This window comes from Condylura cristata, unplaced genomic scaffold (genome assembly GCF_000260355.1).
Source record: "Condylura cristata isolate star-nosed mole 26May11 unplaced genomic scaffold, ConCri1.0 scaffold00001, whole genome shotgun sequence".
Taxonomy (NCBI): domain Eukaryota; kingdom Metazoa; phylum Chordata; class Mammalia; order Eulipotyphla; family Talpidae; genus Condylura; species Condylura cristata.
Genome location: NW_004567102.1, coordinates 57021971 through 57035375, shown reverse-complemented (window position 1 = coordinate 57035375; position 13405 = coordinate 57021971). Strand labels below are relative to the sequence as shown.

At 35.5% G+C, this 13405-nt stretch overlaps 1 protein-coding gene across 1 annotated transcript in view; it reads right to left on the bottom strand.

Moving 5' to 3' along the window:
* LOC101636878 (amine sulfotransferase-like) overlaps positions 1-6217 on the bottom strand; it is a 15889-nt gene extending 9672 nt beyond the window's left edge. Inside the window, exons 1-4 of the mRNA XM_004674095.1 lie at positions 6076-6217; positions 5374-5582; positions 2574-2700; positions 1656-1750 (exon numbers count right to left, since the gene is read on the bottom strand). Coding sequence (XP_004674152.1) covers positions 1656-1750; positions 2574-2700; positions 5374-5582; positions 6076-6217 — 573 coding nt within the window. The remainder of the gene's footprint in view (positions 1-1655; positions 1751-2573; positions 2701-5373; positions 5583-6075) is intronic.
* Positions 6218-13405: the final 7188 nt, after the last annotated feature.

Genomic DNA, 13405 nt, shown 5'->3' with positions numbered 1-13405 from the left:
CAACTTGGATGGAGCTGGAAAAGATCATGCTTAGTAAGATAAGCCAGAAAGATAAAGAAAAATACCAGATGGTTTCGCTCATAGCAGGGGTATAATGGACCAGGCAAGAAAATAATAAGAATATTGAACAGTCATATACCAGAAACATTTTATGGAAGTGGAGTGGGGAATGGGATCAAAAACGGGGTGGGGGTGGGGCAGAGGGAAGTGCATGGGACTATGGTGATGGCACACGGGCTACTCAGAGATGGGAAACCCACGGAGATTACAATTGAGATAAAAAAAAATGTACAAAATGATGTAAAAAAAAACTATTATAAAAACAACAACAACAAAAAACTCATTGGCACCTTTGTACTGACCCTGATAGCAGCAGTGTTTGCGATTTGCCAAAATGTGGAAATGATCTATGTGGCATCTCCACAGATGAGTCATGAAGGAAAATGTGACATTTAATTGCTGTAGAGTAGTATTTAGCCTTAAAGTGGCGGGGGTGAGAGCTGGGAGGAGGGTTTTTTACATAGGCTACAGCATGGATGACTCTTGACAACAAAATGTTAATTAAAAATATCGTGAAAATGGAAAAAACCAATGTCCTATTACACTCTTATCAGCCTTTGTGGTATTCAAAATCATAGCAACATATTATAGAGTGGTGGGTGCTATGAATTGGGAAAATTTAATTTGGGGGATAGAAAGTTATTGCTTTGTAAGATGAAAAAATTTGTACAGATGGATGCGATATGCAAGTACAGCAGTATTTATGTGCTTGGAGCCACAGAACTGTATTTTTAAACTGGTTAAAATTATAAATTTTGTTACAGGTATTTTAGCATAATAAATGTGTGGAGGTTTTGGAAAACATAAAGACAAATATATCATGTGCAAATTGGCACTCAAAGAAAAGAGACATTAAGAGTGTCTGGGAGCAGTTAGAACACTTTTCACTTGTCAAGAAGAAAAAACATTTGTTCCTATTCAGAAGGAAAGAAAGAAATGTCACTGAGAAAAGAGAAATTTCTTTTCAGTGATAAATTCCTTTATGTGATTAAAATAGTTCCTAATTATATATACTTGCTTGTCATACCTCTGAGATTTAAGCTCTGTGGTACAGGATTCAATTCTCTTTTACTGATGCTTTAATCCCTACATATGAGATACTAATTTTTCATAAATAATATGCTGCAAATCATCATACCACAGAGTAGAACAATACCAAATTCTAAATGTGTCTTACCTGGTTTATAAAGTTTGCTAAACACAGTTTTCATAGGACCTGAGCATGTAATGATGTGATTTCACCTGAAATCTGTGTTTCAAGACTTTCTTTAATACACAGGAAGAACACAGTTTACAGATCACACAAGTTTCTTTTCTTAGTGGCTTTATCACCAAGCTCCATATCACCCTTTCTCTTATAGCTCCAGCTATTCTAGACATTTGAGTTACATAATGATGAATCACAAAATATGACTGTGCAATGACATAAGATTCCTAGGGAAAAACAGTGAATAAGGGATGGGCAGAAAATTAGAACCCAACAGGAAGTCTGAGAAGTAATTAATATGAAACCAAATAGGAGATTGTGGATAACTGAAGCAAGATAAGAAAAGGTTTCAAAGTAATGGTGCATGGAACAAAGCTTCTTCTCTTACCTTTTTCATCTCCTCATACATCACGAAGAGAATATTGAAATCATGTCTGTGCTCATACCAGCCTCTGATGTGGTCGAACCAAAGACTTCCTACCACTGGGGGTTTGGGAAGAGATTAATAACAAGGTAAATATGTTCCACTTATATAAGACAATCTGTACTCTTTCTTTTCTCTCCTGGAAAAGTCGCCTCCAATACACATCTGTGCTGCCTTTTTAAAATGGCGTTCTGAGGGAACTATTTCATGATTCAATACAAGCCTGTTTTGAAATGTCTCTGTGTCTGTCAGATTGTGGTAATGCAAAGTAAGCCCCCAAATCTAATTTTGCCATTTCTCTCAGTTAAGTACATTCCTGTACCTCTTCTACATTAAAGCATGTCTTCATTTCTGCCTTTATTGTCTATTTTTCTTTATATTTTATTTTAATACAAGAGCTCACACATATAAAGAGCACTGTAAAATAAAGCTTTAAAAATTACAGGCTAAAACTGAAATATAATCACCTTAGTAATGTGAAACCTAGAATATCTGTGGAATTAAAATGTAACCTTCTCTGTGGTAGCTACCCTCACAGCTTGCCCAGAAGATAAATCAAAGCCCTCCATGGATATCTGCTTTTCTGGAACATAGGGACCTGCTTTGGGATCTCAATGTTTTGAATAGATTGATTCTGATATTCTGCTACGATATGCCACAGCGTGTCCAAAACAATATGTCTTTGCAACGTAGACATGACCAACCAGTCCTGGTAAAAATCAAAAGGCCAAGGGTGATACATTACACTAACAAGAATTACATATGCATTTTGCCTTTTATCATTCCTTCTCAATTGTCCAAAATGTTTCCTAAATAAAGACTTGTAGCTTAATAGTTAATTATTTCAAAAACTTATTGCCAAATAAACAAATTCACAGTTACCTTTTCCATCCAGGAATCTTTCTATGAAACATTCTATGCTTTGTGAGGGTTCAAATCCAGAAAAAAAATTTGAAAAATGATAATATGAGATCAAAACATCTTTCGGGTTTCTGTAGATATATATAATCTGCAGAAAAAAAATGAAATAACTTTAGCAATTCTTCATTTTATATATATTCAGGCTTTTTAACACTATATAATATTGCATTATATGAATGTATCATAAAAGATTCCACTCAGTCTGCTTTATACTTTCTACTCATATAGTATACTAGCAATGGAAATTTAGCAGTACCAATTTTTTGCCAGTACATAATCTGTTGTAATGCATTAATTTAATAACATGACATTTCCCAAATGCAAAGATAAAGGGAAAATTCTGAATTTATTTACCTGTAAAGTGATTGATACTGGAAATTACCTTCCATATATAACAGGGTTTTTTAAAAAGATTTGTTTATTTATGCTTACAGAACTGCGATACATGCCAAAGGTGTGGTGGGTGAAACAATTCACCAGAGACAGGGTGGTAAGGAGAACAGGGGCATGTTGACAAAGTACACTGCTGAGGAGAGCAGCTGGGTCAGAAGAGGTCTACCACACCATGTGGGTCAGCTCCCTGGCCAGGGATTGAACTCATGCTGCAGTGGCTTCAGAGAACTTCATGATACAGTGCTTTAATCCATTGCGCCACCAGGGAGAGCCCATATAGACAGTTTTAATTATCATCCTTAGTGCATTAGCTGATGTTAAAAATATATTCAAGGAAAACTGGGAATATTGAATAAGGAAAAATACATCTAGATTTGATTTTGGTACATATTATTTTACATACACAAGCAAAATATCTGCCTGACATAAAACCAAAAAATATATAAATGGATTAAGGATTTAACTATGAAAGGAAAACTTTGACATTCAAAATATAAAGAATATAGTTTTGGCCTTGATGATCAGAAGGAATTCCTAAATAAGATAGAATTTTAATAAAATAAAACCTCATTACATTGAATTAAGTGTATTGATAATCAAAATATACCTCAAATTGCAATAAAAAAAAAGTGAGAGAAGTAACAGACATTACAGGTAATGAAATATCAATAAGAAAAAGATAATCAAATAAGAATCTGGACAAGAGAAATAGTAATTTTATTCAGTAAGAAATAATTATTGTCAATATAAGTTTCAAAATGTGCTTAGTAATTAGTGATTAAGGCAGTGTAAATTAAGATCCATTTGAAATACCATTTTCTAATTACCAGATTGATAAAAATGAAAGTCTGAAAGGAAACATTAATGGGAGAAAATATGAGAAATCATACTTTGTCATAGAAAAAACTAAGTGAAGACTGATAATTCTAATCACTGGTGAACATGGAAGCAGAAAAGCAGGTCAGGAGAGGTCTGCTGCGCAATGTGGGTCACCTCCGGGGCCAGGGATTGAACTCGACTGAAGCAGCGGCAGCTCGCTTGCAGTGCTGTGCTTTAACCCACTATGGCCAACAGGGAGAGCACTCTATATGTTTTTTAAGATTGTAAGTTGCAGGCCTCCCTGTGGTGCAAGGGGTTAAATTGCAGCAGTATGAAGCTGTCTGCAGTCACTACAGCATAGTTCTTTCCAGGGACGGGGATGTGACCCACATAGTCCAGAAGACCTCTCCTGCCTCACCCCTGCTCCCCTTAGCAGTGTATTTCAGTCAGTTTGCCTGTTCTATTTTCACTCTGTCTCAGGTGAATACTTTCACTGCCTCTGCACCTCTGACCTATACCCCAGTTCTTGTATACATTAAAAAATTGGTTTTAATAAAAGAAAAAAAAACTTTAAGTTGCTAGGCTATTGAATGCATGAAGGGATTATCAAAAAATCACTGAAAAAATCCACTGCTATGAAAACTCAGTAAAAGAAAAAAAGCACAAAGAATTATAACAATACTTATGTAATATGATTTATACATTTGCTGCAACCTACCTTTATCAATACAACTTAAAAAATGCATAGTCGTGGCCCTCCCTGGTGGCTCAGCAGGTTCAAGCACAGCACTGAGAAGCTAAAGCCACTTCCACATGAGTTCGATTCCCACCTGCCCTGGAGGTGACCCACATGGCCTGCGGCAGACCTCTCCTGGCCCTCCCACTGCTCCCCTCAGCAGTGTACTTCGTCAGTCTGGCTGTTCTGCTCCCCACTCTGTCTCTGGTTTGTCCTTTCACCACCCCTGTACCTCTGGCCTGTACCCCAGTTCTGTATGCAAAATAAATAAATCTTAAAAAAAAATACATAGGCCCTCCCTGGTGGCGCAGCGGGTTAAAGCACAGCACTGAGAATCTAAAGCTGCTTCCGCATGAGTTCAATTCCCGCCTGCCCGGGAGGTGACCACATGGTGTGGCAGACCTCTCCTGACCCGCCCGCTGCTCCCCTCAGCAGTGTACTTCGTCGATCTGCCTGTTCTGTTCCCCACTCTGTCTCTGGTGAAGCCTCTCACCGCCCCTGAGCCTCTGGCCTGTACCCCAGTTCTGTATGCACAAATAAATAAATCTTTAAAAAAAAATACATAAAAAAATCTTATTGAACATTGCAACAGGATTTTATGCACCTCAAAGAATTTAGGCTACATATTTTATAATCGAACTGCAAACAATACAAGCAGTGACACATTTTATGGTTATAGTTACAATTCCATATTATTATATCATAAATATATAATAATCACACTTGAATTAATTTGTGTGAATAGAATATAGAACAATAATCAAAAGGTACTTTTGTTTATACAAAAAGTCCATGAGTTATTTCTATACTTACTTTAGCTTTTTTGCTCTTGAGACCTTTTGGTACTAAATAATAAGGCAGGTGGGAACAAAAAAGCCGAGGGGAAGGTCTGTTGAGAAAGTCTATTTTCGTTTTTTTGTATTCAAAGTAGGGGGTTCTATAATTTACAGTCATATTTTCTGTTCTATTGCGATATTTCTCAAAATAAATCAAGGTTAATATGTGCTGAGTCCAGATGGTACCTGTAAAAACAAATAATCACATATGAACCCTGAATTAATTTTAATTGATATATATCCATAGTAATGACATTATTCTCAAAAATGGTGTTTTAATTTTTTTAACCATCTAGCCCACTGAATTTGCACAACTGTCCTGTAAATTAAAAAGAAAATTAGATCTCTTAGTTTGTTCTTCTCTCTGAAGAGATGTGATTGTTCATATCCTATAATAGTAATTCACATTAATTTTCAGCACCTTCTTTTATTCCTGTGCTTTGTACAATTTTCCTATTTATAGTTTTCTGTGTTTTCCTTAGTTAGATTTTCGTCTTTAGTCAGATTAACAAATTAATAGCTCAAGCCCTTTAACTCTGTTTTTCTCATATAGAAGCTAAGGTCTCCCACACAATGTGGATACACACAGTACATGACACTGTCTGGCAAAGGGATTTGTGCACATGTGTCACCAAACCAGAATGAAGGAAAATAACAGATCCTCAGTCTCCAGACTCACCAGATTTTGGATATGTAACAATGAAGACATCATCATCTCTAATTTCAAAATCATCTAGGTTATTTATTAGTTCAAGATTAAGTAAAGACCGTTGAAAATTATAACCTTGAAATTTAAATATATAGTCTTCTGTATTGTCCATAATTATATACCTACAATTAAAAACAGAAAAATATTTTTTAGATATTTGTTTTTTTAGAATAATGATTGGCAGTTACTGAGTTTTCAACATGTACCAAGCACCACTGACCTGTCCATTTCCTATATAAATAACCTGGCAGCAATTAAATCTTCACTAAAACCCAGTGTGCTAGAGGTATTATTGTTATCATTAATCTTATGATGAGGAAACTAAGATACTAGGAAGTTAAAATGATTTTCCTTAAAAATCCCTTAAGGGATGATTTATCATGACTCAAAACAAGTAAATGAGGTAGTTAAGTTTATAAAAAAAGAAATACGAAAGAAATCCAAATAGACAGTAAAAATAAATAAGAAGCAAGCAAACCTAAATATGTCTGTCAAAACATTTGATCAAGCAAGTATTTTTTTATAAGTTCTGCCTGAAAAAGCAATTTTAAAAGGAGAATTGATAAACAAATTCCTGCTCTAAAACACTGGGTTAAAACTATGTTTCAGTTAAGAATTCTTTTTTTTTTTTCTAAGATTTATTTAGTTGTGCACATAGAACTGGGGTACAGGCCAGAGGTGCAGGGGCAGTGAGAAGAATCACCAGAGACAGAGTGGGGAGCAGAAGAGGCAGATGGATGAAGTACACTGCTGAGGAGAGCAGCGGGCGGGTCAGGAGAGGTCTGCCGCGCCATGTGGTCACTTCCGGGGCAGGCAGGGATGGAACTCATGCGGAAGTGGCTTTATCTTCTTAGTGCTGTGCTTTAACCTGCTGTGCCACCAGGAAGGTCTCAGTTAAAAATTCTTAAGAATTAATGTGTGCTCTAAGAAAAAGCATTTAATCCCTTTATAAAAAAACATTAAACTCACCTGACTGATAGAGGTATATCATTGTTTGGATTTTATTAGTAGGAGTAGAAAATACCTTATGCTAGAATTGCAGCCTGTGACAGAAATCAAAAGGCTCCCTATGGATGCAGTTGCTGGTGAGGATAGATAGCCCCAGAGAAAATGCTAAAAAGTATATTTTGGGATAGAGGGAGGAAAAAGAAAATAAGGGACTGCAAACGTGGCAGGGTATTCAGATATTGCTCTGACAAAACTCGGCAATGCTGAGAGGACAAAAATTTTTTTTTCTGGCTAACCAGAAGTCTTAATGCATCAGAATTTTCTTAGATAATCCACTAAATTGACCAGATTAAGAATACTTTTGTCCCTGTTAGCAGATCAAAGAAAATTCAAGTTTGGTTTTAATGTAAGTATACTACTGATATTAAATCTTAATTTTTAGAAAAACAATTAACTTAGACATTTGATGAGAGAAAGTTTCATTTTTCTGATTCCTCTCAAACATCCTAAACCTTTTAGCTTTCAAATTACTTACATTATTCCATTCCAAAAATAACTATTTTCTTAGGCTTTCAAAAAATGTCTATTCTCTATACATCTTTCACCTGGGAACACAAAACTCACACATTTATTTACTTGATGTACCAGCATTGCTATTCCACCATAATTTCCTCCTTTCTAGATTATAGGATATTTTAAATACTGTTATACCCTCACTCTTTTTGATTGGAAGGCTCACAAATTACCTGTCATAATTTTTAAGACTCATTCTTCACATTTTTTTTCTAGGTCATATAGCACATACTTTTCTGATAGACATTCCATTCTTTAGTTCTCTTGAAATAAGTAGCCAATGATAATTCTAAATGTTTAATAATTTTAGTTAGAATGTTCTAGATACCAATGAGTTCTCACCACTAAAATTAGTAAATCCTTAATTTGATAAAGACATTTGTTAAAATATTTAAATAAAGGCAAATGAAAACAAAATAATCTATGGACCAAATTCAAAAAGGAATTACCAATAGCTGTTGCAGTTTCTTTTATGGGTAGAATCCTCCAATTCATTCAATCTGGAATTGCTTGAAGTAATCCTTTTATTAAACTCACTGTTAAATTTAAACTGGTTCTAAAGTTTCAAGTTACCACAAGTCTGAGTGTTTAATATTTGCTAGAGATTACTATTTCATCTGCTTAAATATTGACCTCAAATACTTTCATCTTTAAACTGCCATTTCTGACTTTAGGCTTAATACAAATGACTCCACGTAAGGCCTGGTTCTTTAATATTATCCATAAAACACTAAGAGCAAGTCAATTACTTTTCCTTGTTGGCTATGAACTAATTCTGATCTAAACACACTTATGCATTCACTAAAGGTATTAAAAACCAACGTGATAACTTTAAAGACATCCTTTGATTTGTAAGATGACGCAGGGTCATATGGGACAATACACTGGCTCAGGCTTTCTGCCCAAATACTTCATCAGTTACTGCTTGAGTTCTTCGCCTGCTGCTCCCCTTAGCAGTGTATTTCAGTACATCTGCCTGTTCTGCTCCCCACTCTGTCTCTGGTGTCTCATCCCCTGTACCTCTGGCCTGTACCTCAGTTCTGTATGCATAAATAAATACATCTTTAAAAAGAAAAAACCAACAAAGGAATTTATTTAACAAGCCAGGAAATACAAAGGTTACTGACTAATAATGGCTGTCCACTTTATCCGAAGCCGTGTCCAGTACTGTCCGGTCCTGCACAAAGACTGTTATAATGATGTTGTCTTCCTGCCACTGAGGAGCAGCTGAATACAAGTCCCCATGTCTAAGATGAGGTCTTCCTGCCACTGTGGACATGTGGCAGCCAAATTATAGGCCAGGATCCAATTCACAAACACAGCAATGTATACAACGAAGATGTTCCTTGGTCCTGCCTAAATGCTGCAGGACAGCACCGAACAAGCAATACTCAATACCACAGCTGTAGTGGCCAAAGGAGCCCACAAATGCATTTAGTAAGATTGCCGTTTCTGGGTCTCCTGGCCTTTCCAGGCCATACTTCAGCAAGATGCCTGTATCTTTCATTCTTCCTTTCTCGCCAAGTATCATATCTCCAGACCAATGGGGCTTACTCAATTGATAAATGGATGGTTCAATAAATGCTATTCAGCCAGTTAAATTTACCATATCAACAAAAAAGAGAGGAAAAAAAACATATAATAGCAACAGGTACAGAAAGGACAAATTGACAAATGCAACATCTATTTATGACAAATTCTCAAAACATGGGTATAGAAGGAATATCCACAGCATAATAAACACCATAAATGATTACACAACAGTAGCAGCATAGTTGATATTGCAAGCTTTTTTTTTTTAAGATTTATTTATTTATTCATACAGAACTGGGGTATAGGCCAGAGATGCGGAGGATGAGAGGATTCACCAGGGACAGAGTGGGGAGCAGAACAGGCAGATCGATGAAGTACACTGCTGAGGGGAGCAGCAAGTGGGTCAGGAGAGGTCTGCCACGCCATGTGGTCACCTCCGGGGCAGCCGGGGATCGAACTCATGCAGAATTGGCTTAAGCTTCTTAGTGCTGTGCTTTAACCTGCTGCACCACAGGGAGGGCCCGCAAGCTGGAAGCTTTTACACTAGTATAAGATATGCAAGACAGATGTTCACACTCACCAAACTGTTCGACATAGTATTAGTAGTGCTAGATGGAACAATTAGAAAAACATAATTTATAAGAAGAAAGTAGAGTGAAAGAAAATCTGAAGATTGAAAGAGGCTCAAATCAATAGGCAAAAGTGTATTGTGTCCCTATACACAAACAACAAAATAGAAGAGAAAGGGATTATGACATCAAAATGTATTCAATATCTAGAAATAAATTAATAACACAAATAGAGACCTATTCAATGAAAATTATAAAATACTGTAAAAAGAAGAAGAAGGCGATTAAGGATATGGAAAGACATTCCACACTCATGGATTGGAAGAAATAGCATTGTAAACATGTCCATCTTACTCAAAGCAACATACAGGTTCAATGAAATTGCTAATCAAAATGTCAATGGAATAAATGTATGGAGTAAATAAATGGAGTTAATGATATTAGCATTAAATGGAAAGACCTAAGACCTTGAAGAGTCAAACCACTCTTTACAAAAAAGATAAGATACTAGAAGCTTTAGGAAACAAATCATGATATTGGAATAAAAATAAATATATAAACCAGGAATGAAACTGAGAGTCAGAAATAAACCCACACTTGTGTAGATATTAAAATTAAGAATAGCCAAACATATGTGACAGAGAGAAAGGAAAGTTCCTTCAAAAAGTAGTGTCGGGAAAATTGGACAGCAACTCGTATTTCTCACCATACATAAAGTTCACTCAAAATGGTATAAAATCACCTTCATTATTGTAAAAACAATGATACCTCAACTAAAATACAATAAAGAGTTTTTACATTGTTAAGAATTTCATTTCAAGAGTGTAACTGATCATGTCATATCCTCCACTCTGGCTCAATAAAAAGTGACTGAATCAAATGTGAAAATACTTTATAATCATATTCCAAAACAACCAGAGGAACAATCTTTGGGTTAAAAACCATACACTGTGGACCCTCCCTGGTGGCACAGAGGGTTAAAATAGAGCACTGAAAAGCTAAAGCCACTTCCGCATGAGTTCGATTCCTGCCTGTCCCGGAGGTGACCATATGGTGTGGCAGACCTCTCCTGACCCACCCACTGCTCCCCTCAGCAGTGCACTTCATCGATCTGCCTGTTCTGCTCCCCACTCTGTCTCTGGTGAGGCCTCTCGCTGTCCCTGAGCCTCTGGCCTGTACCCCAGTTCTGTATGCACAAATAAATAAATCTTAAAAAAAAAACAACAAACCATAGGCTGTAAAGGCCACTACATTAACATTTATTAATAGCTGAGGCTTGCCAATAATGAGAAATGATAATCAAAGCTAAAGAATTTAATTAGATATATTTTCTTCTGAAAGTGCTTTCATAGGAAATGATTGTGATGAATTTTAGAATTCTATAGTTCACTTGTAACTCAGAGGACCATGAGGGAAAATCCCTTTGCTAGCAAAATCTTGTGAAAGCTATCATTCCTGTCATGTGAGGTTTTCAGTCTCCTAAAACCTGGTTAAGTAAAAAAAAAGAAATAGCAAATAGTATTAGAAATTTCAAGAGAAAAAGAATGGGAGTGAGGAAAATGATAGTTTTGAATAGGGAGAAACTTGATTGTTTATACTTTATTTCTCCTACAAACTTCCCAGTTATTCTTCTATAAGTTTCTGATTCACACTCTCAATTTCAAGGCACTTAATTTAAAGAAAATTGAAAAGCAGAAATAAATGAAAATACTGAAGAAACTAAAAGCAAAATCAAAATCTTTATGCATGAGAGGTAGTTAATGAAAATCACAGTCAGCAAAGCATTTATATATCTAAAAAAAAGAAACAAATCACAGTGTGGTCACTTTGACAAAGAAATTACTGCACCATCCCCCCACATAACCTCTCTCTTTCTAACATCATAGATCAGTTTTACCTGTTTTTGAAGTGCATGTGATGTCATACAGTAAGTTTTGTCATTTTCTCCACTGAGTATTATGTTTTCAAGATTCATATTGATGTCCATGTAATTGTAACTCACACATCCTCACTGACACATAGTGTTTTGTATTTATTGATTTTACTGTACATAGACCTTGGGTTGCTTCTGCTTGTTGGCCGTTTTATGGAGTTGGTGCATTCATGTTTCCAATTGCCCATATGAAGAAAAAATATTTTATCTTTTTTTTTCGATTTATTTATGCTGGGGTACAGGCCAGTGGTGTGTGTGTGGGAGGGGAGGTGGATGGTTCATCAGAGACAGAGCGGGGAACAGAACAGCAGCTTACTGAAATACACTGCGGGGTGGGGAGGAGCAGGTGAGGCAGGAGAGGTCTGCTGCCCAGGGATCCAACTCATGCTGCATTGGTCAGACAGCTTCCTAGTGCTGCGACTTACTCACTTGCGCCACCTGGAGGCCCCAAATTTTCTTTTATCGTTCTGTTTACTTACGCTTCAGGAGTTTTTCTTCATCTTAGAATTACAGAGATTCATTTATATTTTCCAGTTATAGAAAACGATTTTAGTTAGCTATTTTACTATTCAATGCACTTGTAATTAGTTTAAAAGTGATGTTACTGATAACTTTTTTTATGCAGTCAGTTAAGTTAGGGACCTAGCTAAATGATTGATTTTGTTTGATCCTTTTAATGCAATTTTAATGCAAACTTGTGACTCATAAAATATTAAATAGGTCCATGTGTTTGCACACTCATTCTTTATTTTATTCAGCATTCACCTTGGTTTTAACTGAAAAAAGTAAAAGTTAAGTATAGAAACAAAAATGATTTTAATGTTGATTGCTCCTAAATTTTAGTGTAGATAATGGAAAAATACACAAACAAGAGTGTACAAGACATGCAAATCATGTAGCAATCCTTTTTTCCCCCTTTTATTACAGGTGACAATACAGACCATGACAAATAATTTTAAATTTTAAATTCCTTTTTTTCACTGTTCATCAAATTCATCACATCTACTTTAATCAGAATTTTATCAATGATCATTTATAAGCAATATTGCAAGAGAAGCACAAAATATGTTCTTTTCCTTGTTGGCTATGAACTAATTCCAATTAAACACACTTAAGCATTGACTAAAAGATTTAAAAAACAATAGGATAGCTTTAAAGACATCATTTGGTTTGTAAAGTAAATAGCACTGTGAAGCAATAAGTGTCCTATGTAGTCTCTCTTATTATTCAATGTGGCCAGTGTAGTGTGGAAATAGTCACAGGCATATGTTAAGGAAGACATGTATATGCCAACATAGAAAAATGAAATGTATTTATACCTCATACCATGCACAAAAATAATTAAAAGGGAGATTTAAATAGAAAGGCATACTTTCACATTAAATATATAAAAGATATATTTTTAGTTATTTTGATGTGAAGAAACAATTCAATAAGAAAGAATTTATATTAAGTAATAATTAATAAGGTTACATTTAATTAAGAGCATATCCCTAATCAAAATATACCATAAGTCTATAGAAAAACAGCAAAATATTAGAAAAGGAACACCTATGATCAATAACAGGTGTCCTAAATACCCATAAGACTAACTATTAAAATAAGAAAATTGAATAAGTTTTTGTTCAAAGGTATAATATTTCAATGAATAAAAAATAATTTTGGGGCCCTCCCTGGTGGCGCAGCGGGTTAAAGCACTGCACTGAGAAGCTAAAGCCACTTCCGCATGAGTTCGATCCCCGCC